The 25,526-nt window shown below is 37.4% G+C and overlaps 1 protein-coding gene across 7 annotated transcripts in view; it reads right to left on the reverse strand.

The window, feature by feature from the left end:
* The window catches only part of EDIL3 (EGF like repeats and discoidin domains 3), a 270,263-nt gene that overhangs the window by 68,108 nt on the left and 176,629 nt on the right, over positions 1–25,526 (reverse strand). For all 7 annotated transcript variants that reach the window (XM_080573947.1, XM_080573946.1, XM_080573949.1 and 4 more), the window contains one exon: positions 9,054–9,235. In XM_080573947.1, the coding sequence (XP_080430073.1) occupies positions 9,054–9,235 (182 nt within the window). The remainder of the gene's footprint in view (positions 1–9,053; positions 9,236–25,526) is intronic.

Below are 25,526 nucleotides of genomic sequence, written 5' to 3' on the forward strand. Positions count from 1 at the left end.
TGATATTTCCCATTTCTCAGTCACCAGGGACTTCACCTGACTGCCAGGACTTTTCAAATACAATGGAGAGAGGCTTGGTGACTACATCAGCCAGTTCCCTCAGGATCCTGGGATGCATTTCACCAGGCCCCACAGACTTGTACCTGTTCAGTTTCATCAGATGGTCTCAAACCTGCTCTTCACTTACAGTGGGAGGGACTCTGCTTCCCCAACCCCTGCAAAAGAGACTTGAACCGTGTTTCTTCATCTTAACCACTCTTGAAGAAAGAAGGTTAGAAGAATGTGAGAGTAAAGCTCGCTCCTGTTTTTCAGTCCACAGAACTGAAGTTCCAGTGAAATTAGAAGGTCTTTGAGATGACAAGCACAGGTCACCATTTCCAGTAGAGGCCTACAGGTTTACTTCAGACCCTGTTTCCTGCTTTAGTATCACGGTGCTGGCAACTCCTATACTCCCAACAGCCTATATAAGACCATAACTTTTTTCCACCACCTTTAAAATTGCAGAGAAATTCCAAGGTGCAGACAGGGACTGCATGAGTCTGTAAAGCTGGGGCTGTGTCAGAGCTTTGACTCTATTTCCACCATACTGGAAACTTCTGTCACATATCATATGAACTCAGCACCCATGTGCTGCTCTGGGGCCATCGACACACAAGTAAGTGTATATACATGCCTCTGTATCAAGCAAAAAGTATATATATATCAATATATTCATATGTAACTGTACTTTTTCTTGAACTTTAGCCGTAGTGAAGTAACTTGAATCAGTTCTTTTCTAGAAGTCAGACTTGGCAGAAGCCTAACTGTAAGTAAGGATCATTTGGCCTGCTGGTTTTGAAAGCGAATGTTTACGACACAAAATACGGCATTTTTGACTATCACACACCAGCACAGCATCATCTAAGTGTTTTAGACGCTGTTGTCCCCACGGGGGGATGGTGATGCCCACACAGAGCTCCATTACAGCTGGCAAGCCACCATGTAGGCGCAGGGACACCTCCACATGCAACTTGTTATTGGCACAAGGAACCAGACAGACACGGATATGATCATTTCAGCATGCCACCACTTGCTGCTTTGATGACTTTTAATATCAGGATGGTAAATGTAAAAAATCCTTCGGTCAAAATAGATGGTGTCACAGAAACATAAAACAATGCATTTAAAAGTACTGTTCCTTCAGTCGTTCAGCCATATTACAGAGAGTTATTAAGGAAAGCTGGTGCGCGGGCTGACAGAGCATGTTATGGATAGTGTTTATAACAGCATCAAGTTTCTGTTGCCATGGGAATGCTAACTCTGAACCGGCTGCTTTTGTATCTCTGAAATCTCAATCAAAAGTTGTTTGAATATGTCTGTGTGTGGGTGTTTGTGTGTATGAAGAATGAAACTAGGAGATTTAAGATAATATCAAATAGACACCAAGATAGGGGACGCAAGGGAGTATCTGGATGATTAAACTAGGAAATAGGCTTCCAGTCCTTTTGTTTTCTTGTCTGAGAACATAAACAGCATTTTTAGACTATGCTAAACATATCAGTGTTGATGGAGATCTGCAGCTTGCAGACATTGGTATTGAGTTCACTGAAGTCAGTGAATTTACGGCAAACTTTGACCATTTGAAGATATTTACTAATTCCTGTAGTTCATAGGTCCTACGTGGAGCTGCTTTGAGAGAATTCAACTGCACGTTCCTTATTAGTTTCTGTTCTCTCCTGCCAAGGACTTTCAGGTACTTACTGTCACTTGTCGATATTCCCCAAGGAATACTTTAATACTAAGCAAAATTTTGGATTGTTGACAAAAAATGAAGAGCTTAAATATGTTTTCAGCACTTAACTTACCAGATTAAGTCTTTCTATATGGTTCAAATCACCGTACATGATGACTCTCAGATCGTATTTCATAAGGTTCACTTGGCCACATTATACTAAGCTGAGAGCTATATTAAGTAATATTAAATATTTAATCTATGATGACAGGTATTTTTTGAAGCTGATACAACAGTACTCATGAATGAGGAAATGAACTTTGACAAAATGAATGGTTTGACAGATGGTAGTTTGCTTAGAGCCCTTACTAACAGATGTTTGAATGAATGTTCTGCAAGACCTCTGTGTATTTTAGGTTTTATCATTTTATTAGCAAACAGCTATCATCTGGTGTATACTTGCTCTTTGGAAGTTCTTGATGTGGAAGCTGCTAATTTTTCCGTGTTTTTTTTTTTCTTTTTTAATAAATAAATAAATAAATTTATATACTTTATTTTTTTTGTGCATTTAGGATAAGAATGATGGAACTTATAAAGCCTTTATTATAAGTAATTTTTTTTATGTGTCAGAATAGTTATGAGTAGGTTTGTGAGATTCACATACACACAAAGAATAATGCCAGTATGAGGGGCTGTAAGACCAAAAAACAGGGAGTCTGAGAACCAGAGGTGGGATTGAAGCTGCAGGTGCTGTGAGAGACACCCATGTTAAAAAAAAAAAAAAAAAGAAAAGAAAAAAGCCACAAATAAATAAATAAATAAATAAAATTTACTGAGCTGAAATAATGTTCCAATATATTTAGAACAATTTAAAAGAAAAAAGAAAAAGAAAAAAAGCTTTATAAAAGCATCAGTAATCACTAAATAAAGTGCTTCTGGTGTAGAAACTGGACTTTGGGTCCTCTCAAACAAGTATCCTAATCACTATCATGCACAATCTTTGTCTTACCCTGCCGATTTTAAACATCAAATCCAGTAACATGTCAATGTATGATTTAGTCCTTGGAGACATTTTTAGTGAATGCTGTGTATGGGCAATGCTGTAGTGTTCTGTTTTTTCTGGGTGAACACTGCCATCTCCCATACAGCCTGCTGGTTCTGTGCTAACCCTGCAGGGCAAGGAACATTTCCATGCATTTCATGAGACGCCCACTGCATTGGTCCCTAATCAATCCCTCTGATTTCTGCTGCGGGAACATGCTATACAAGAACTACATTTCTGTGACTGACTAGACTTAGCTGACCTTGCAATTCTAAATTACACGGGATTGGGAAAGTTTTACCCAGAATCTGCTGGTGTAGATCTCCTTCTACAGGTCACCTTTTTATTAAGAGTCTCAGTAGGAAGACTATCTAATCACATTTTCAAGAAATATAATGAAGAAAAATTACAAAAAGAAAACTGCAAAAAGCAGAAGATATTAAAAAGAAATAAAGTAATATTTAAAAGGGATCTACTGTGAAGGGAAAAGTAAATAAAACCAACTATCTTGTTTTAGACCAAAACACTAATATATTCAGATTACTAATTAAAAGTTGGGCATCTTCTCCATCAAACTGTAATATCTCATCTATCTAAAACTGTAATATCTCATCTAGAGTTTCATCTAAACTTTAGCATGTAGTTTCAGACAAGCTATTAGGGAACAGATTAGAAAATTGCTGTAACATTTTGTTTTAATATATTTTATATAAGACTTCTAGCCTTTCCATTTCAAAATAATATCTGACATTTAAAAAATGACCTAAGAAAGGAAAAAAGTATAATATAGAGCTAGAAAGGGATGACTTATTCTAAGATGAAAAAGTATTTCAATCTAATCCCAAACTAAGTATTTTGTATCTTTTTGTATCCTGTAAAAGCTAGGAAAGAGAAAAAAACAAACCCATTCAACCTGAACCACCTTTTTTTCCCCCATTTTTTGACTCTACAATCAAGCTGAGCAGTCCAGCTGTTTGGTAAACAAATCCTCCTCCTTCTCATAGTAATAAAATAAAATATTTGAATATTTTATTTAAAAGCAAATTAGTAACCATGCAGATGTCTCTGGAGAAATGGTTTGTGCCTATTTTAATAATGGATAACTAAATATATATACAGTTTTATATATTTCTATTTAATAACTTACATTTATATACAACAATCTCCAGCAACAGTTTACATGTTCAACCAGTTTCCACGCTACGGTGTGATGCACAGTGATTAGTTCATTTTCTTAGTATTCTCTGGATGTAACGTATGCCCGTATCTGCTCTCTGTGCCTTTGGATTAATATCGACCTTGTAAAAACAATTTCTATATCCAAAAGTCCCCAAAGCACTTTAAAAAAGAGGTGGTAGTCTCTCAAATACCATTACAATTTTTGCAATTACCAGGCTTACTCCTCATGGGGATCCTCTTCTCAATCATGAGACTAGCAGAAATTAAAGGATCTCTTGTTCTCAGATGTGACAGCCCAGTTGTGCAGCAGCAGCAGCAATTATGGGGCCACCAGCAGGCACTGATCTTTTCCACTTCTTCCCTAATCAAGCAGCCACAGCCAGGACCAGGAACAAATTTACTCTGTTCTTCCATTAGTCAAAACTTCACTGCACACTCAGATTCTTGCTGTCTGGCACGAAATCTAGTACGTTTCACCCTGTATCTCTTGTATGCCTTCACCCACCTTCTTATCTCATTCTAAAACTGACATATTTCTGAGGTTGATGCTCCTGGGGCTCCCTGGTATGTTCAGCACTTAAGTCAGCCCAGCCTGTGGCTCTGCTGCTCCAGGCTCCCTGACATAGTTGGCGTAAGTACTACTGTTCTTGGGCCAATCAACCTTTAGAAAGGCTGATCTATGGATCAGCCATATATTAATGAGTAATACCAATGCACTAATGTTATTTACAGAACAGAAAGGTCATACCTCCTCCAGAAGTCTGAAGAAACAAGGCTTTTATCTGACCAGGCAATATTCACCCACCTTGCTCTCTCAGCTCTGAGCTTGTTTCTTACACGTGCACCTTTCTACCAAAGTTACTCACACATCTTAACTGCACGACTTATCTATTTTGGTACTGTACACCATTCCTTACATTGCTGTTTATACTTAACTATTTTATCTTGTATTACAGTGTTCTTCATGACATTCCAGCTCATGTGTTTTCTGTATATCCATCATGGCTGAAGTCTTTGTGTATTACAGGAATAATAACTGCAGTGATACAAAAAAGGATAATGTTGTGTGGGAGGAAAAGGTAAATTAGCCATGAACAGAATAAAAATGAGTTAAGAAATACAAGGTTTGGATGAGTTACTAAATATAAGCTTTGGTTAGTGAAACTAGGAGAAGAACAAATCTAATGTTTAGGCATGGATCTATAGGTTAGAAATCACTAAAGAGAAGACAGATTTAGAAGGTCCTCTTACAGGTTTTTCTTAGAGATTAGCAGTTCTTATTAAAATATTACCATTACATCACAGGAGAGCAGACCATGGTACAGAGAAACAGTCGTGAGTGGGAAGGAAAATGGTACAAACAGAGAAAATGTGACAAGAAGGGGAAGAGGGATGACTGAAGGTAAGTATGTGAGAGTCAGAATCATAATTTAGGATTTGATCCATTCCACTGAAGCATCTAAAATGACTTTGGATATGGCAGAGAGAGAATATAAACAACAACCCTGCCATGGCCATCTCTATATTGCCTTGAGAAAATATAATATGAACTATGTCGAAGGAAAGAACATAGATATGAACTATGTGGAAGGAAGGAGTAGAGATAAAATGGAATCAGAATTAAAAGAAGGAGCATATTTTAAAGCCATGAATGCAAAAGGACAAAAGGGTAAAGAGAAATCAGCACTCTTTTAACAAGGAGTTCCTTGTTAACAAGGAGTTCCTTGACTCCAAGGAGTCAGGAAACACAGAACTGTGGAAACACAGAAGAACAAAGAGATTTATTTATTTTTTCTCATTGTATTTGAAAACATTAAAAGTTAGTGTTACTTATAAAGCAGTGAACGATACACATGGGTGTTGTTTTATCAGAGTGTCAACCTATGCGGAGAAACAGAGGTCAGCAGAACTTTAAAAGGGAGATATGACTTTGACTTTAATTTGCTTTCAAAAACATGGTCACTGACCCTTTAAATCACAAGCCAATTACAAGCATTGTAGTGCCATTACTAATTACATGTGGAGAGTGTAAATTTAAAATGGCAATTTCAATTTTCAGGTCATTTAGAGAATGTGGGAAAATGAAATTGCATACTAATTAGTTCATGTGTGTCAGACACCTGAAAGATTAGAGAAAAAAAACCCTGCACTCATTACAAGTGAGTTATAACCACAGCACTCAAACCTTTCATTTGTCAAGCTGCATATAAATAAAGAAATTAAATGACAAAGAAATTTGATAATGATGGAACAAGGCAAAAATAGGTACGGGCCTTTACATAATTATATTTTGTGGGACTTTGCCCATTATCCAACAGCTTCCTGTAGGATTTATCTAGCATTAGAAACTGTAATAGAGTAACAGGCTACAGCTTCAGGTTCACTGCATTAAATGTAAATTTACATTTCCTAAAAATGTAGTTTCTGGTTTCAAAGTTTCCATTTAATTTCTGTCACACTTTCACATTGTTTTTCAAAGTGCCATATTTTGGACCAGTTGCTCCATCTCCAAGACCAACGTGGAGAAGGTCCCATACACAGACCCTCTAAAATATGATCCAGGTTGAAGTTGGTGAGACGGTCAAGAAAGTAAAAGTAAGAGTAAGCTGTTGTTAGGAGCACTTCTCCCACAAGAGCAGAAGGAAGTTATCCAGAAACTTAGCACATCCAAGTACCCTGTCTTTTTATGTTTCCACAATTGCTGCAAAAAAAAATAAGTTTCCACAATTCCACAAGAAGCACCTCCCTGGCCATTATGGAAGCTGTGCAAATATAGGATATGGGACTTCTGTGCTCCTCTTCTCTCAGCATAAACCATTCACCCATACAGGGGTCATATTGCAGGCTTGAAGAACCATACAGGGCTCCAGTGTAAAGGACTACTACGCAGTGCATAAGATGTGAGTTTGTGAAGTACTTTATCCTTGTCAAATCAAAACAGGATTTCTCCAGAACACTAAAGATCAGTTTTTATCTACAAGTATCATCTCCCTATCAAATTTAGATTTCTCTCTCCAGGTGTTTTAAGGAGAGAAATCATCAGAAAAGGAAAAAAAATCCTCTTAAGATTTAAACTTGTTTTAATATTGCAAACTCTGAACTCAAAAAAAAACAACAACAACAAAAAAAAAAACACTTGGAAAGTTCTGTGAAAACTACAGACCAAAGTTTATTTCTGAGGAAAAATGAGACGAAAAAGAAAGGAATGCTAGGACCTTACTACACATTAATCATATCACTTAATTAGCTTTTTAGAAAGTCCTTACATACTAGGGCTGTCAAAATTACAGAATAACCCGCAGGGGATTGGCACTACCTAGATTGGGTCATTAACTCCAAAAAAGGAACAGATTTTTCAAACCTCATACCCTGGGCTGAAATTTGTAGAAATATTTTCTCCTTTGGTCCAACCTTCCTTCCAGGTAAGCACAAAGAGAAGACTTCCCTGGGAGCAAAGTCCAAGGCACACATAATTATGGTCTGGGTAGAAACCTGCCCAGCTCTCTGAGAGCTGCCTCGATGACGGGTGCTGGCTTCCCTGTACCAACATGGAAGCAACTGGCTGCAGGCAGTCTGCATCCAGGTCACCTTCGACTACAGCCATGTCCAGGGGGCCAGTGCTAAATGATTCTGACTCTTTTCTCTAGATCTTTTAATAAAGCCCACACCCTGAAGCAGCCCCAAAAGCTAATGTAACATGGACATTTTTCATTATCGGTTAGCTACATTAGCTTTCCACTCCTGCAAACATAATTCTCAAGTCCCTTCGTGTTATTCTTTCCAGGTCTTTTTCAATATATAAATTTCACAAACTTCCCAACCCCCTCTAGTCAGAAGAAAACTGACTTAAGATACTTTGAAGGACTTTTGTATTTTCACTCTGCAGTGAATAACAAACAGTAACACAGGCTTCATTTTTCAGAACTGACAAAACCCAGCATTCTCACCACACCAGCTCCAGAGAACTTCATCAAACAGTGCTTTGTGTCTGTTCTCCAAACAAGAAAAATGAACAGGCAATCCTGTACACCTTTTCCCCAAACATCTGGGAACCCCTCTGGAAAACTGCAAATGGTAGTCAGCATGAAAACTTGAATAAAAATTATGCAATGCACACAAAGGTAGGTAGGTTCAAGAAATGCGTATCTGACACATCCAGGGGACATATGGACAGCTCATCTCAGTGCTGGTGGATAGGATGCTCAGGTACTGTCTTCTCCTCTTCCCGTGGTGGGTTCACTGGAAGGGAGGCACCATATTCACATGTTGACTGTAGTGATTAGTAGACATGTTTCTTTCCACGAGTATCTGGCATCATTTTAATTAACAGTTGAAGACGCTAAAGCTTAGCCTAATTCAGATATAATAAAAATATCACAAAACTAAAGACCTACAGCAATCACTAGGCAATCATTACCTTCATTAAAATACAGCCACAAGATTTTACATTCTGCTGCTTCATGACTTATACCAAAGTCATTTGATGCTGGCAGAGAAATCCAGCCCACAAAGGGGGCACTGCCATTTGAACTAGTCTAGCCATAACACCCTCAAGCAGGAATGGGAAAATGTATTTTCAGCCCTGCGGATATGGTTGAACAACTATTTCAACCTTAATTACAACAGTTCCCGTTACTTCCAGCATGATGCACACAACGCTTAACCTATGTGCACCGAGCAGCTCAGCAGAGAGGACAAACAATTCCCGCAGGCTCTGGTACAGCCAAAACCACATTAAAGCAGTCTAGAATTATGCCCAAGGAGTGTGTCAAAGTACCTCCACCAAGAGATATCACTGCTAAATGCTACTAACGACCTAATGAGCAAATGTAGCATATGTGGAAAGCTGCTTCCTTGGAAAGAGTCTTTATAAAATTGCTTCTGTGGCTTAGAGTCACAATGGAACATATGCACGCATTTTTTTAAATAAAAAAGATTTGTGCATTTGCAAAGTTGAGATTATTACTGTTTTGCAACTAAATAGTCCCTTTTAGTCTAAGCTACATTTCTGACAGTGAATAAGAAATCTAGCTGTTAGTTTACCACTTGTCTTCATCAGTTTCTTAAGTGACTCTGGCAATTGAATCAAGGAGATTTTTTCTCCTTAGCTCCATCTGTTACCTGAATCCACGGCCATCTGTCATTTTCTGCAGCAGTCCAAGCGTTCACAAGACCCTTCTTATTAAGTCGTGCATAGTATGGATACCATTTCTGGAGTCCAAAGAGAGCTCGATGAGTGGATGATGCAGTAATTTGTTGATTTGACACAATTCCTCCTTCTATTCCTAGTGGGCCAGAGCATCCTATGAATGGAAACAAGAAATGTATGCAACTGAAATTATTTATTTCTCCGAGTCCCAAATGGCTGTAATTACAAACAGCATACAAATAGATCCAGAATGTCATGTTAAATACCTTATTAGAAGAGATTTAAAGCACTTAAGTAGCTTCTTCTTTAAAAAAAAAAAAGTACAAAAATATAGTCTGTAAGTAACTATTCCCATTACAAACTTAATGAAATAGGTAAAGATTTCCGTTTAGTTTGTTCTCTCTGAAGAGCTGTCCGTGCTTTACAGATACCAACATCAAGAAAATGATTCTTAGATTCAAATACTGAACTAGCTGATAAAAGCAAACTTAAAATTCTCTAATTTCTGTAAAGTTCCACATTGCTACTCGTGCTATAAAGGTCAGCATTTAGCCAATACTCTTCAACTTGTTATTGCAGTCATCTTTAGAAGCATGAATCTATAAATATGATATTATGCAGTTACTCTGAAAAAAGTTAAAGATTTTATGCACCTAATGAGCAAACCACAAAGTATGTATTTAACTGTAATGTTCAAATGTTCCTAATTTTATGAGTGGTATTCAGCCAGAGCACCAGTACTAAAAGACTTGTTGATGTAACCTTTTTTAAAGCCATGGCATTTTTCATACATAGTTTTCTGAAGCCACCCAACTTGGGTACAGCTACAATAGCATTCAGTCATTGTAAGCAATCCAAACAGAAAAAAAAATAAAATTGAAAGTTCTTTGTATACAAATGATTGTCAGCCTGCCTACTATTAAATACCACCAACCACTTTCAAGTAAATAACTTTTTTTTAAATTTTTTATTCAATTCTGATACACAGTATAAAAAGAAGCACACTGCAGGAGTATGAACTGTAGCAGTTCATCTGCTCGGTTGTTCAAAAGATCTTCTGCATGGGTCAACTGCACCTTGGCAATGTTAAACTCAACAGAACAGAGAAGATGTTTACTTACACTTTAGGCTTTCTCAGAAGCCTGTCAGTGCGTTCACCTTAAGCACTGCCCAAGAATGAACTCTGAAATGGTACTACTATGAAATCCTTACACCATATGGACAGAAAGTCACAAATGATTTAATTCTTCATTAATTTAAAGGCGCAGAGAAGGAGAAGTGACGAGCACAATTTGCTCCTCTTGGCAGAAGCTGAGGCAGGGAGACAGTGCTGGGCAATGAAATCGCTGGGTATTGTGCGTCACTGATAATGGAGACAAATAAAACTAAATTGCAGCTCTAAGTTGTTTACAGAGGAAGGGCCATGGGCAAGCAGGTGCTTGGGTTCTGAAAGAAGAAAGTAAAAACCCCACAGGTGACTTCTAAATGTGTTACTTCTCAAATGAGAAACCAGCTTTTCTTCCAGGATAAGCTCAAGTGAAACCTTGGCCCCACTGAAATTAATGACTGACTTGCACCATACTGTACCATAATATCAAGCACATGTTTAACAGCCCACTAAACTCGCCTAGAATCTAAAGCTGTAGTTGTACTTTTTTGCATCACATACCTCCCAACAACAAAAGCGGTGCAATCAGAACTTGACTAATAACTCTGTTAATGCTGCACAAAATACAACAAAATGCAGCTCGCTCTCCTGCTGCTGTGCCAGATGCATACAAGAGCCAGAAGAAAACAAATTCCTTGTCACCAGCACAGGCAACTGCAATATATGAAGTATTAAAAAAAAAAAAAAAACATGTCTGTTGGGAAAGTATCATTTTTCACTGTGTTATCAACTGTTACTTAAAAATTGAAAGACCTATTGGAATCTTAGTTCTGTTTTTGAAATCTTTTCATCTAATTTACTTATTAGGACATCTTCATCATTTCATAATGGAAAAGAAAGCAGACACATGTCTCTATATGTGTATATATATATAAATATGAAACTCACAGGTACATACAGGACAGATTCCACCTTGCCATGAAACTAATCACCCCAAATAGCAAGTATAGATTGACAAATATTTAAAATTAGAGATGTGGGGAAACAGAAGAGAGGTGGAAACAGAAGAGAGGTCTCTTAAGAAGAGCTTAAAAAGGCAGCATAGAGGCATGGCAGGTATTTTAACATGGTCGTGGAGCATACAGCTGTATTATGTCTTGTCCTGGGGATGAGGGCCCATAACAGCCCTGCTAGCATTATTCAGTGATCTAACAAGAAAATCATATGCATGAAGGCAGGACCCCAACATGTATCAGGGTCAGTTTTGACTGAGTTAGAGAGTAAGAGTATCTGGCCTTAGCAGATAATTTTCAAAAGCCGTTTCAAACATTTATTTGTCACCAAGACCCTCAAACTCCCATAGATGTCCCAAATTTGTCAGAAGAGACAAGGATCTCTAGCTTTTTACGTGCAGAACTGTGTAAGACTTCAGCTGAAGGCATGTTTGTTCTCATGCTTGGTATGTGTTAAACACTACTTGAAATATGTCTGAACTTCTTTCAGGAGACATGCAAATTTTCTGTTCTACATTGAAGGCAGATAAATTACCAAGTACAACACTTACTGTGCTTTATCAGCTATATGTCCATATATGGTCAAATTGTTTACCTTCCCTTAGCTTTAGGAGGATTATTCCTGAAATTCAAAGCAACTCCCTACCTTCAGGGAATAGGTACTTCATTGTATGAACTACTTGCTTTTATTGCAGTTCCAGTCTTGGTTTATCATGTTTGTCAGTTTTTCAATGTGAATTAATCCCAAATTCATCACTTCTAGAAGTTAAAGAAGCTAGTTAGAAGTTAGAGAGGCTTTCTACATTGGTGTTCAGTCCAAGCATAACAAAATGAGATGTGTAGGAAATAGTAGAATAGGTATTCATTTCTAAACAATATCAGCTGTATAACATAATATGTATGTATGCACTACTAAGATATGTTTTTAGATTTTTTTCTCTGCCCTGAAATAAATTAGATTATTCTCATTAGGTGGGAAGTTTCAGTTAAGCCTCATGCTTACAGGTCCATGACTTGCAATACCATCCTACTGCCATGAACATAGCAGTGCCGAGAAATTGAGCAACTTTCTAGGCACAGGCTTGGCAGATGGACCCTGAGGAAGCCCACCCAACGCTATCTCCTCCTGAGACATTAGATACTTCCACATGCATAGTAATGGCTTGTTTTCTTGAGAAGTCTTATATTGAGCTTGACGACACTGAATTTAATCTTCTGTTTCATAGCCAGGTCAATTGGTACTTCAAGATCTTTGTAAAACTCTTCAGTACATTTTAGAAATGCTAATTACATTTCTTAAATTTTCGTTTTGCTATCTCGCTCCTCCAAAAGATATTGAACTTCAGCGGAGGTTTTGCTATGACTCTACAAATAAGCTCTTTCCACAGTTATCACTGCCCATTTACCCATCCTTGTGTTCTTTCTTTTTAATCAGACATTATTCTACAGGAAAACTTTTCAATTTACTTTCTTTTATCAGTTGAAAGGAAATAGTTGAACACATTTTTGTGTTTCAAATACTGCGCAGAAAATGGACATTCTTTACCCATATGCTCATTAACTTCTTCCAAATACTCCAAATAGATTTGTGAGACATGCTTTCTCCTTACAAAAGGTATAATGGGGCTATTACTCTCCAAATTCCCGATAAATTGACTTTGCCTGAAAACTACCATCTGAATCACCTGCCTCTGGTTCTATCAAGCATGTTTTATCAGTGACTGTTTACAGACTAGCTGCTGTACAAAGATACTCAATTTGGGCCACAAACGGTACTTTAATTTAAGATATCAATTGTTCCTTTTAGTACTTCATGGCTGTGATATCCTATAGACTACTAACAATGGAGGAAACAAGCAGACACAGCCTTTGGAGATTGTCTTTTAAACAAAACTAAGATATGCATGTTTGCAGAACAGGTACAAGCTGCATTGTTTTGTTGTTATATCTCTGCTACTATTAAATCAACAGTTCATTTAACAAAAAATCATGACAGCTTGGCAAGCTGCAGTCTCCAAGGGAGTGATAATACCACTACAGTGACTGTGCAATTCAGTCTGGTCAACGTCAGTCACCAATTTTATTACTTAATGCTAACACACTGGGGTATGACAATCAATGTGATAAAAAAAAAAAGTTAAAAACAGGTAGTAGCAATTAAAAAGCTGTGTGACAGGCTGCTGATACAGATTCACAAGGCTGATTTTGTCATCTGGAGCTGTTACCTTTAATGTCATTGAATAGCAAAATATTAACTCAAGCAATTTTGCTTTTAATCCTATAGTGGCAATTGTTATTCACTAAATAAAGCCCTATTGATGCTTCTCTAAATCTTATTAAAAAACACAACCCTACACCTACAATACCCCATTGGCCATGAAGAAGACACAGCGCAAAGCTGTACCATAAAGTTGGTACATGTTTTAGAATGGATCCATTGAAAAATGGCAAAAGTCAACAACTCCACAGAAGAAATTAAGGATTCATTTATATCTTTTCAGTTCTTTGAAGAACTTCCCACCAACCCATCTGAAGATGGAATGGTTATAAAACTCCCTTGAAGGTTCCTTTTATAATCTCAAACATAACTAGATCTGAAATGCAACATACTATTGTGCACCACAAAGCAAATAACAATTAGTCCAGATTTCACTTGTAGACCTGGGGTATGTGGTTCAAAGAGGCCCCCAGATAAAAGATGATTTCTGTGTTTACTCCCTAGTCTCTTACAAAAAATAAAAAAAAATAAAATAAATCCCTCTAACTGAACAAAAATACTAAACGCAAAAGGAAATATGACCTTTAGCTTACAGGCATCTCTAAACACATAAAGAAGAATAGGGAGTTATGCCACTGATTCCTGCTCTTAACAGGGAAGGAGAAACCAATTCATGATAAAAAATTAGTACTTGTAGGAGATAAGAAGCAGAAAGCACTGGGTAAACATGTTACTTGAGTATATTTAACTTGGATGACTACATTTATGTCAGTCCACAAATTAAGAAAAACCTCCAAATGGTTTAAAAATTACTTGAAAATGTGAAGATTATGCCTCTGTAAACAGAAGAAAAAGATTTCTTGTTACTGACAATGAAGCATGTCTGATTTTGCAGCATGAATATATAGCTTTCATTTTCTCTGTTGGTTTCTCTCCAGCTAACGTCATCAAAACAAACAGATGCAAAATTGAAAGCATGCAGAAAACAAATCTGCTTTAGACATCTGCAATCCTGTCTATTTCCAAGCACCTCATTTTCTGGAATGAGATTACTCTGGCTGTACTTAGCACAGCATGGTAATTGTGCCGAACACAAACCCCGACAACGGGATTACAGGTGACCTCTGATATTGCAGTAATTAATGCCGATACATGCATCAAATCCCCACCATGTAATGTAGGCTTCAGCCTTCTGTTTCTTCGTCTTGTTCCCCATGCTTTCCATACCTCCTTTCCCAGTTTGTTCTGTCTCTTCAGGTTTTAATGAGTTTATTTTTATAGCAGCTGGTTAGATAGATATGGACGACCATTCGGTGGTCTGCCACTGAAGCGTCATCCATGTGCTATGTTCTCACATGGCTTGCTTTTTCACAACTATGGCCATGATAAAATCCTTTCTTTTTTATTAAACACATAAGGTACTTCTGTGGAGTGGTGGCTGTCAGACACAGCATCCCTTCCTATGAGAGGTGTCAGCGGACTCTCTCACGGCTTCAGGAACATGACAGTCTCCAGAGGCCAACTTCACCTTGTACAGTTTCACACAGAGGTTTTGTCTCTCTGAAAATACACATTTCCCCATGCCAGCCAGCAGCCTGAGGGTGGGATTCACATCGCTCTGATAGACATCCAGAGGGATTTTCTACACTGAGCCAGCTCTGGGAAAACTGACACTTCCAGCATAGTGCAGGAGCTCATGGAGATGCTGGCTCAGGCACTGAAAGCAGATTAGTTTATACATACATACATATATATATATATATATAATGCTGTGTCTGAAATGGAGGCTTGTTACTCAAGGAACAATTTGCTTTACTCTAGTTTAGTGATTTTTTCATCCTGCTGTTTGCACAGAATGGATACCTTTGTAAATTCCCCATGCAAAACCCAGAGATCAATGTCTGGGGAATTACCACATATGACCTGGTTAAAGAGGGAACCTATCCAACAGGAATAAAATTAAAGGAAAATACAACTTCTGATTTACGAAGTCCCTAAGCAGCCAGAAGCTGGGAAAAATGTGAAGGGAGAACCACCAGTTAGTGCTTGCCCATTTTGTCATGCTCTTTTACTTAGCATTCACTTCATCTCACCATCCGAGGCAGGACTGTTGAACTTTATTCTGAACAAACATGTTTATTCTTAAACTCAACAGGAAGGGTATATCTAAAATCTCTTATCTGCAAAGCTGTAGCCAGAAAAATATTTGTATTTTTAGTACTGCCTCATGAAGAGTTGTTTTGTACTGAACTCAGAAACATTAATGGCATTAATAGCATCCCTAGGCACATTCAAGATGCTTTTAATGGAACTGGCCTGGAAAGCAAACTTCCACAATGAAGCCACGCTGTTTACGGGTCTCTGTTATAAAAAAATAAGGTTTCAGATGACCTGGAAAAATCTCTGTCCCAAGACACATAAATTAAATCCATGGAATTCCCAACAAATGTTTTCTGAATGCATTCCAACAACCCTATTCCGTGTTCGACTGCTGCCCAACTTGAATCTTCCCTGCTCTGTCTTACTATTTCTTGTCCTAACTCCATAAGCATGGACTGCACTGTACTCTTCGGGCAACAGACTTTGCTCTATCTGACAGCATGTCCCCTGTCTGCTTTCACTGTTCTTTGTTCTACCTGGGGGTGCCAAACAGCCACGATGTATGCCAAACACACAGCCGAACTCAAGCAGAGAAAGAGCATGGCTCTCCTCGCCTACCGGTTATTGAGATAAATGGAGACGTAACCCAAAATCCAGGGAGGAGTTTAGAAACCAGAAAAGCAATAAGGTGAATCTTGACAGTATTGCGTATGGCCAGCAGAAAATTACCATCACTCCATGGTGATTTCAGAAAGGACACATGTGCCATCTAAACACCAAAAATAAATTTCTTCCTCTGTGCTTATACCATTAATTATTCAAGTTACAGCATTCAACAGTTCAGAGATATGCATTACATTTATTCTGTTTTCAAGCAGAAATATGACTTGTGTGAAAAAATAAACTTTTAAATTATGTTGCAGTAAGGAGTATGGGGAATTTAATTTCTCAAACTACTCTGCTGAGCTCTTGCTTAGAAATATATTAATCTTTATGTGGAAAATGATTTTTACATTTCAAGTTGGCACTGTGAAAAATGACATTTCTACCATGTTGGAGTAGTGACATTAACCATTTTTATATAACATAGCCAATTAAACACTACTAAGATTAATCTGAATAAAATAGATATTATGAAGTAGCATTAAAAAAAATCACAAAAATTAAACTACATATTTATTCTAGAAGATAAATTCATATAAACTTTCAAGTCACACTACAAAGTAATTGACATGTGGTCATACTTTCACACATAATGAATGGCACATACAGAAACCATAGCCCCTAATGCTGTACAACAATAGTTATTTTTTCTATTTTAGACTGAAAAGATATGCAATTCCAAATTCTATTTACAAATCCCAAGGATTTTTGTGGATCTGGACTTGGGAAGCTGTACGTGGAAGAGACTTGTGCAATTGTGGAACTATCTCCTTTGCTTCTAGTCACTGTAAATGGTTGTGGCACAGCTCAGCCAATCTAAGTATAATTTAGGCATTTAAAAAATAAAATTATCAACCCAATTGCATTTCAAAATAAACCCTTTCATTTGCTACTGAACCCTGTGCAATCCATGTACTTTTCTCCCTCTCACAGGTGCAGATTGAAATATTTCTTTGAAGAACACAGGAAAACTCTGTAGTTTTCCAGCTATGTTAGTAAATTTGCTCATCAGACATGGTATTCTGCAGAAGTTCAGCCTGATTTCAGTGTGGTTACAGAAAATTTTCCGACTTCCCTCTTTTTATATTCACTTTTATCTGTCTTGAATAACATGTAGGTTTTCTGTTTGCTTGTTTGCTTGATTGTCTATGGAGTATGTACCACATACATAAAAACATATATATGGCACATGTATTATATTGTGTTGTATCCCCTTCTCCTCCTAAATCCATTCCAAATGAGATACTTTTTTTCAGTCACATTTGTACTAGACCAACTAGTAATTTCTATAAATAGGGTGGATAATCTTATCTTAAACTAGAAGTATTAAATTTTCCAGAAGTTTTCAGAACTCCTGGGGAAAAAAAAATCAAGCTAAAGAATATTCACACCACTGCTGCGAAATGAGGTTCACTACTTGGAAAGCTCATATTCTGCCCATCTTCTGGAGTAACCTGCTGACACAGATGCACACTCTTACAGTCACACTGGCTTGGTGGTAATGGTAATTTCATAGGTGCTAATTGAACAGGAAATCTCATTGATTTCCTTTATAACTTTTGTTAAATCCTATCAGTAGTGGTGAAATACCTGGATTCTGACTAACTGACTGTTTTGAAGTTCTGAACAGGTTCTCTGAAATAGTTACAGGAACCAGATGCTGATACTATTTTAACAATTAAACAACTACTGCTAATTTAAAGGTAGTGCATGACATGTGTACATATATATGCACTGAATGATCGCTTCATCTCAAAATCTGCCTGTTCCAAAAAACAAATTTGAAAAAAAATGCATTCTCTTGGAAATAAGACTGGAAAGACATGATACAGTTACAATGAAAGTCAATCTCCATTTTTTTCTAGCAGGTCTACAATGAAAATCAATGGGATTACAACATCAATGTAATTAGCATTCCTGCAAGCCAGCCTGACAATCAGAATGTTCCCTTGCCTCAACAGAGACGAGTCTGTGCTTTTCAAGTGGCAAATCTCATTTTGCTGCCTAGAGACATTCTTCCTGTCTTTTTTTTTTCCCCCTCAGAAGAACAGCAACTGTTCCTAGAAATTACAACATTACTAGTTACAGCATGTATTCATTGAAATTGTTTAAAAACTACTAGTAGCGCTAATACGAATTCTACATTATGATGGAATACATGTTCTACAGAAAGAAGTAAAAATATGGGAATATCCTGCAATATACTGTTGAAGTAAAACACTAAATATGAGCAATAACCACTGTAGAGAACACGAGCTGAATGCAAATGGCTGTTATTTAAATCTGTCTATTCAGAAATGGCAGTTGCATGGCCTCTAAATTGTTTCCGTCTTATTCTATAAAACAACTAACTTTTTAATAACTGGAAATTCAGATAACAGCATTTAGATCTTGTTTCTGGAAGCTATTTCATGTAGGTTTAACCTTACATTCACGTAAAGCAGCCTTTAGGATCAGGGTCTGAAGCCATGTTAAAAAATACAGAATTAATCTAAAGGTCATGGTCTTTTATTACGGTGAAACAAATTCCAAACGAAGATTCAAAATCAATCTTTGTATATGAGCAGTAAAAGCAATTTTTCATTACTGCCATAGTGTAGTACAATGAAATGTCATATTTGTCAATCCATGAAGTATTTTAAACGAAAGTGAAACATTTCTATATATACATCTTTTCTATACCAAGCTTTTTCCTTAATCACATCTCTTTTCACCATAAACAGGACATTATTCCAAAGTATTTATATGAAGAACTAGCTAATCAAACAAAGGAAATATAAGGGCCATGATTCACATGAGCAACCTTCAGCCATCTGAAAGTTAGGTATCTACCCCAAACTGGCTGCTTAAACTCTTTCTGTGGGACCCTGCTACTGGGTCCTACAGCGTTCTCTTAAAGAGAAGGCTTAGGGGGTCTTATGCACGTGTATAAATACCTGATGGGTGTGAATAAAGGCAAAGCAGCCAGACTCTCCTCTGCGGTGCCCAGTGAAAGAGGCAATGGGAACAACTTAAAAGGCAGGAAATACCCTCTGAATGCAATATAACGTTTGTTTGTTTGTTTGTTTGTTTTTAACTGTGAGGATTGTCAAACACTGGAACAGGCTGCTTATATTGGTTTTGTAGCCCCATCTATGGAGATACTCAAAAAAAAAAAAAAAGCAATCTGTTTGTTTCAGATGTTCCCAGAGATCCCTGACAACCTCAACCTTTACCTGACTGTGTGGTCCTGAAGGGTAGCTACTCCAGCGTCTTTTCAGATCCATGTTCTTGAGCTGGTAAGTCCTGCAAAGCCACACCACCTCAGAGGGTCTCTTTCGGAGCAGGAATAATCTGAGGTGGTTCTGATGACTTTGGAGTCATTGATTTGCAGTAGGGGGGGATTTTCCCCTGTCTACCTTACTTTATTCCATAATATACAGTGCTACATGAAATAATAAATAATTTTCTCATTGATTTAGCACTTTTTCTACTTGGGAGCCATTCATAAGCAGAACTCTATTTATGCAAATGTGTCTGCTGCCCATATTTTTCTTGGTAAAATTAAGTATGAATATATTTCAGTCTCAGTCTATCACAGTCTGTTAAAATGATACCTGGCCTACTAAAAAGTCTGTCTGTTTGCCTGTACCAAATTAAATTTTTGCAGTGAGCCGCATGGATAATCAGCATATTTAAGAAAACAGGATTTCCATTTGTAGGATTTACATCTCACATTTCCAGCTGAAGGTAGAAGCAGTGAAGGAGACTTTTTCATTTTGCAGAGGACCCCATCTTTTGCATATACAGGCAGACTGTATCTCTAAATGTACACTCTGATGGACTGAAGAACAGCTGAAATTACTGGAAGCACTCTGGCTTTTTACACTGAGTTTACTTCCTTCGCACTTGCACAAAGGAAACATATTGTATGAAGGTAATGTGAAGGGTAGTCACTTACCTGATTAACTGACTCATGGTTTGGCTTCGGTAGCCATGAGCACTGTGTACCAGTGCAGCTAGAGATAACATAGGCACTATAGGTATATTCCTACATACACATTTTTTGAATGCACTGGCCTCCTTTTTTATGTCAAGCACATTCTTACTGACATCTAATCTTCTCTCAACTTCATGACAGCTTTTTTTCTTTTTTTTTTTCCCCTCACTAGTAGTTGTAGCTTCTTGTATCATCTCCTAAAGCATCACTTTTAAACACTAGCACAGCTTAAGCCCTCTGCAGTCCCTCCCCCACAGAAGTAGATTTTCACTTGGAATGAATCTTAAATTGTGCAAGACCTGTGTATGGAGCACTGACTTCTTAAATATTAAAGTTTTGCAGATCTGTAGTATGAATATAAAGATCACTGTTGCCCAAAAAGGATGGTATACTACCACATCCACCTTAGCTATAAATCTGATCTTGCTAAAAATCTCTAGCTCAAGTGAAGCAGTGCTGTGAATTTCAGCTGTTCAACCTGAACTGAAGTTTGAAGGTTGCTGATGAGTGCAACGGAGTGGGGATACAGCTGCAGATCACAAGCTCAATGTCGCACTTTTTAGCTATTGGCTATTTCAGTCAATCTTCACCTAAACAAATTGTTTGCTCACTCCATGCAGCTCAAGCATTTTTTCCACAATCCAATGTTATGATTAGAGTGATATTGAGTAACTTGGTTGTAGCAACTCATGTTAATTGTTGTTCTGTCGACTAATCCCATGGGCGAGACTAAATCAATGTTTTCATTCTCATTGAAAGAATTTAATCAGCACTTTCCTTAGACAAGGTAACAGACCATGTGTCCCTCTTTCTAGTACATCACAACACAAGGTGAAACCATAAAATAGTATTTACAAAACCCCATTTATTTTGCACTTCAGTAGACTTGGAGTACTCACAATGACAGTTATTTCAGATTGCTTTTACCTATTACCAGATAAAAAACATAAAACAGGTTTATTACTTATAGGTGACTCCTAACTGTGCAATGGAATAGCATATTTTTGACTGGCTCTGGTAAGTTTATGGAGCCATTCAGCTCTGAAATCTGATTAACAGAAAGCATTTACTGCCCTAAGTTTGCTTCTCAGATTTAAAACTAAACAAAATGTTTTTTCTTGACCTATGAACATTTTTATTATTATTCTGAAGCATGACTCCAAATGTCACTAGCCAGTCTGGTAGTTAGCACTGAGGTGAAGAATATGATTAATCTTGTTTCATGTCTTCACATAAAGTACTGTATGTCAAAGGCAACATCTTTAACAATTTACATCAGTAGCAACTAATGAATGCACAGACACTTCCAGACAAGCAAACTTTCCAGATGATGTTGTATTAAGCTTCAAATCTCTAGGACCTGACATGAAAATGAAGTGATTACTTATGTTCCATTCAACAGAAGACAGCTTTTCAGACAGTAATGGGAAGAGTTGCTACCTATTTGCTAATATGTCCAAAGAGATTAAATGCTTTTTATGCTGATGTAGCATCTCAGCCAACCACGGCACATTATTCTGTTATTGTACTGGTCAATACAGTTCATGTGTATAAGCAATGGCTATCAGAACCAATCAAATATAAAGAAATTAGATGTCATGTTCTACTTCTCAACAGTGTCACTACTGCTAAGTGCCTATCACATGCTTCCATTACTAAATCCTCTCTCCATAGTTTTATAGTAAGGTTGTAAAATTCTGTCTTGGCCTTTACTTGGTCTACATGCTCCCTGCTGAGGAAACAGCATAAAAATAGTCAGGCAATTGTTAGGTGGTTTGAGAATTTAAAAAGTGGAAGCAAAAGCATTTTTGAAGTGCTTTTGTCACCTAATAATCACTTGATTTTTCCAGTGGTAATGTGATTTCATGACTTAGTGTTTTTAGAAATTGTGTCTGGATGAAGAAACTAAATTTAGAGACTTTCACTATAGAGCTACACCAATAAATCAGTGCTTTATTCCCATCTACAAAAATATCCCTAGGGTGCACTGTGGGAACTACAGACATGTGAGTCTGCTTCCATATCTTGTAAGTTGCTGAGTCTATAATTGAGAATAAGATCACTAGGTACCTGGTTAAAGGCAATCTGCTGGAAAAGAGCCATCATGACCTCTGTAAACAGCAATCTTACTTCCCCTGATGGAGTTCTTTAACAGTGGCAATGTGCTCTGGGATAAAGGAGATACAGTGGAAATAATATACTTGGATTTTCAGAAAGCATTTGAGAAAGTTCCATATCAAAGGCTTTTGCCAGTGAGTGGGGATATGGTCCTTCCATAGACTGAAATCTAATTAAAGAATAGGAAGCAGCTTTTCAGGATGAAATGTCAGCAGTGGGATCCCCTAGTGATCAGTGCTTGCATCAGTTTTACTCATCAGTGGCCTGGAGAAAATTGTGAATTGGGAAACTGACAAGTTTGAAGCTACTGAAGTCTCTTGATCAAATGCTACTTTGATGGTGAGCAGCTCCAGAATGGCAGAAAAATTTAATGAGTGGTAAAAAGGGTGACAGATGATCCCCAGTGTACACAAATAGAAGATATCACACCTAGGAAAACAAACAAACAAACAAAAAATCAATCCAAACCAAAAAAAAAAATAAACTGTGCCTACACAATACTGAACTTGGAAATTGCCATCACAACTTAAAACAGTGATCTCAGAGTCATCATCAAGAGTTCTCTGAAGTCATTGGCTCAAATTGCAGCTACAGCTCCTGCCAAAATAGAGCTGAAAAAAAAAAGTTAGGCCTGGAGAACAAGGCATAGACTATTATTTTACAGGTGTATGAAATTCTGGTGTGACCACATAACATGTACAGGTCTAGCCTCTACATCCCATGAAGATCAGGAGGAAGTACAGAGAACAGCAACTCAAATGATTAAAGGGAAACAGCAGGTATCTTAGGAAAAAGGAATAAAACCCTAGGACTTCACAAGATGGAGAAGAAAAGGCTGAGGACAGATATGAGTGAACTTTACAGAAAAATGGACAAGATGAATGCAGTGCTGTTCATCACATCCAGAATACAGAAAATAGGAAGTACTCGCTGAAATTCACAGGATATCAGTTTAACACATATAAAAGAAATTACTTCTCTGCACAGTAAGCAGTGATTTTCTGGAGCCTTCTAGAGGCACACAGAGAACCAACAGGTTCAAAAAGGAATTAGGGAAATTCAGGCACAATAGGATGGTCCAGGGACATACCCTCTGATATTCCTACTGCTGGAACTGTTGACCTGGAGAAGACATGAGAGCAACAAATGACAGAAAGTTCTCAAACCTACCTTCCCTCCTTAAATCATGGTTGTCACTGCCATTGTCAGAGACATAACCGTAAGCCAGACAGACTGTTGAACTATCTGACTAAGTATGATGGGTTTTATGTTCTTAAGAAATTAACAATAGAACAGTAGTGAAATTTAGCTAGAAATCCATTATGTCATTCATGTAAATAGACTATTTAAAAATCACTCCCCAGGAAAACACACTGTATACATAATGAATAAGTATAACGGTTCAATTAAGAATAGAAACTAGACTTTAAAAAGCTACTCCTTCAGAAGGCATCTCCTTTTAATATAGTTTATAGGGCTCTTTACTCAGCATTCTGCAGAAAACCTAATTATCCAATAATTTAATATTATAGAGACATAAAAATGTTTGTTAGTGGACTGCCAAGAACAGGGTTGTATTTCTAAGCTGACAAGCTATGAAACAATATTCCCTTTTCTGTAGTCCCCCAGAAGAAACGTGGTCAGCGAAACCACTAGATAGGTATGATTTTTTTGTTGCAGCTGTTTAGAGAAGAGATGGAAGATATTAGAAAACACCATCCACTCACCAAAATCCAATTTTTTTAGCATTTTCTTTTTTTCATAAGAAAAGCATAAATAAATATTTGATTTGTGGATACAATCCTCTCACAAAATGCCTAGACCTTTGGAAATATATAGATTAACTTAGTATTTTTCACTTCTTATGACTAAAGAGAAAAATTCACAAAATCCTATATCAAATGGCAAAGGGGAAGCTACCTGTCAGCAGTACATAAACCAGCATAACTCTGTTTGCAATTTCATCTTGATGTGTTAGGTTCTGGTGGCTGAGAAAGAGCAAGGAAACCCCACTGTGCTGAAAATACTAGTATTATGAAATTCCAAATAAACAACAAAGTTACTCAGCAAAATTACAGTGTAATTACCACAGACAAGTTGTTTGATTATTTTAATTCAATACTGCATAGATTACACTAAACTATGCTATCTATCCATAATGACTTCTCAAAAAAATGTTAATAATATGGTATTAAAATGTACACCTCTCATTTAAATTTGCAATAACCTCTTCATCCTATTTCCTCAGCACCAATGCAAAGAGCCTATGTGACCATGGAAACATCTTACTGCCTTTCTTGTGTAAGTTACCCTATGTAAAGTCTTCCATGACCTGAAATCCTTTTGGATAAATGTGTGCATTGCAATGCTGGTTGCTGATCAGCTAGCTGAACTGCAGTAGGATTGACAGAGCAGGAGAAATTCATTGTTCCTCAACTTGTTGTTTTGAAGAAGAGGACCTAACCTCAGAACAAAGTCCAGAACAAGGAGGAACATGAGCACTTAATTGCAGTAACTTCATCAGGCATGCATTTGTGTCTGACCACACGACGAAGGATGAAGTTCAGCCTGCAAAAAGGAGAAGCTTGGGTTGAGGGTCTTTCAGGAGGTATAAGTTTAACTCAACGCTGTCTTCTGAAGGTGCTTCACTATACATAAAAGATGTCAATTAATCAGAGACCAGAATTTTCTTCTCCCCAGACCTCTTTCTGGGCCACAGACCAGCACAGTGACATCTCTGCTTTCCCAAGACAAAACACTCTTCTGCATTACTTCTTTCGAGGGTAAACACTGTTGACAGTTGCAGTCTTCACTCTTCATAAAAATTATACTTTTCCTCAACATTTCAAGATGGCTAACTTAGGCAGCTTCCCACTCCGTAAACTGTTTTGGTGAATTCGTTGGGGTCTGCTTCTCCTTGTATGTTGCAGAGGGGACGAAGATGATGCAGGGTACACGATGACTAAATGATAGTAATGAATAGGATCAAAATCTATTGGTTCAATCTTTAAAGCAATGTGCAATTAAAGCTAGAAAGATTTAGCCTCACACAAACTACATATGCCACATTTCATTATTAAATCATATTTTACTTCAAGCAGTTATATTTGCACGACTAACACTAAACCATAGCTTTTAAAATGTAACACATAACTTGTGCCCCATCTTGCCTGCAGAGAACTGGGTCAGACACCCAGCACCAACTTCAGCACACATGAGAAGGGGCTGAAGGGATTCCATCACGTG

The sequence above is a fragment of the Anser brachyrhynchus genome (genome assembly GCF_964034855.1).
Source record: "Anser brachyrhynchus genome assembly, chromosome: Z".
NCBI classification, from domain to species: domain Eukaryota; kingdom Metazoa; phylum Chordata; class Aves; order Anseriformes; family Anatidae; genus Anser; species Anser brachyrhynchus.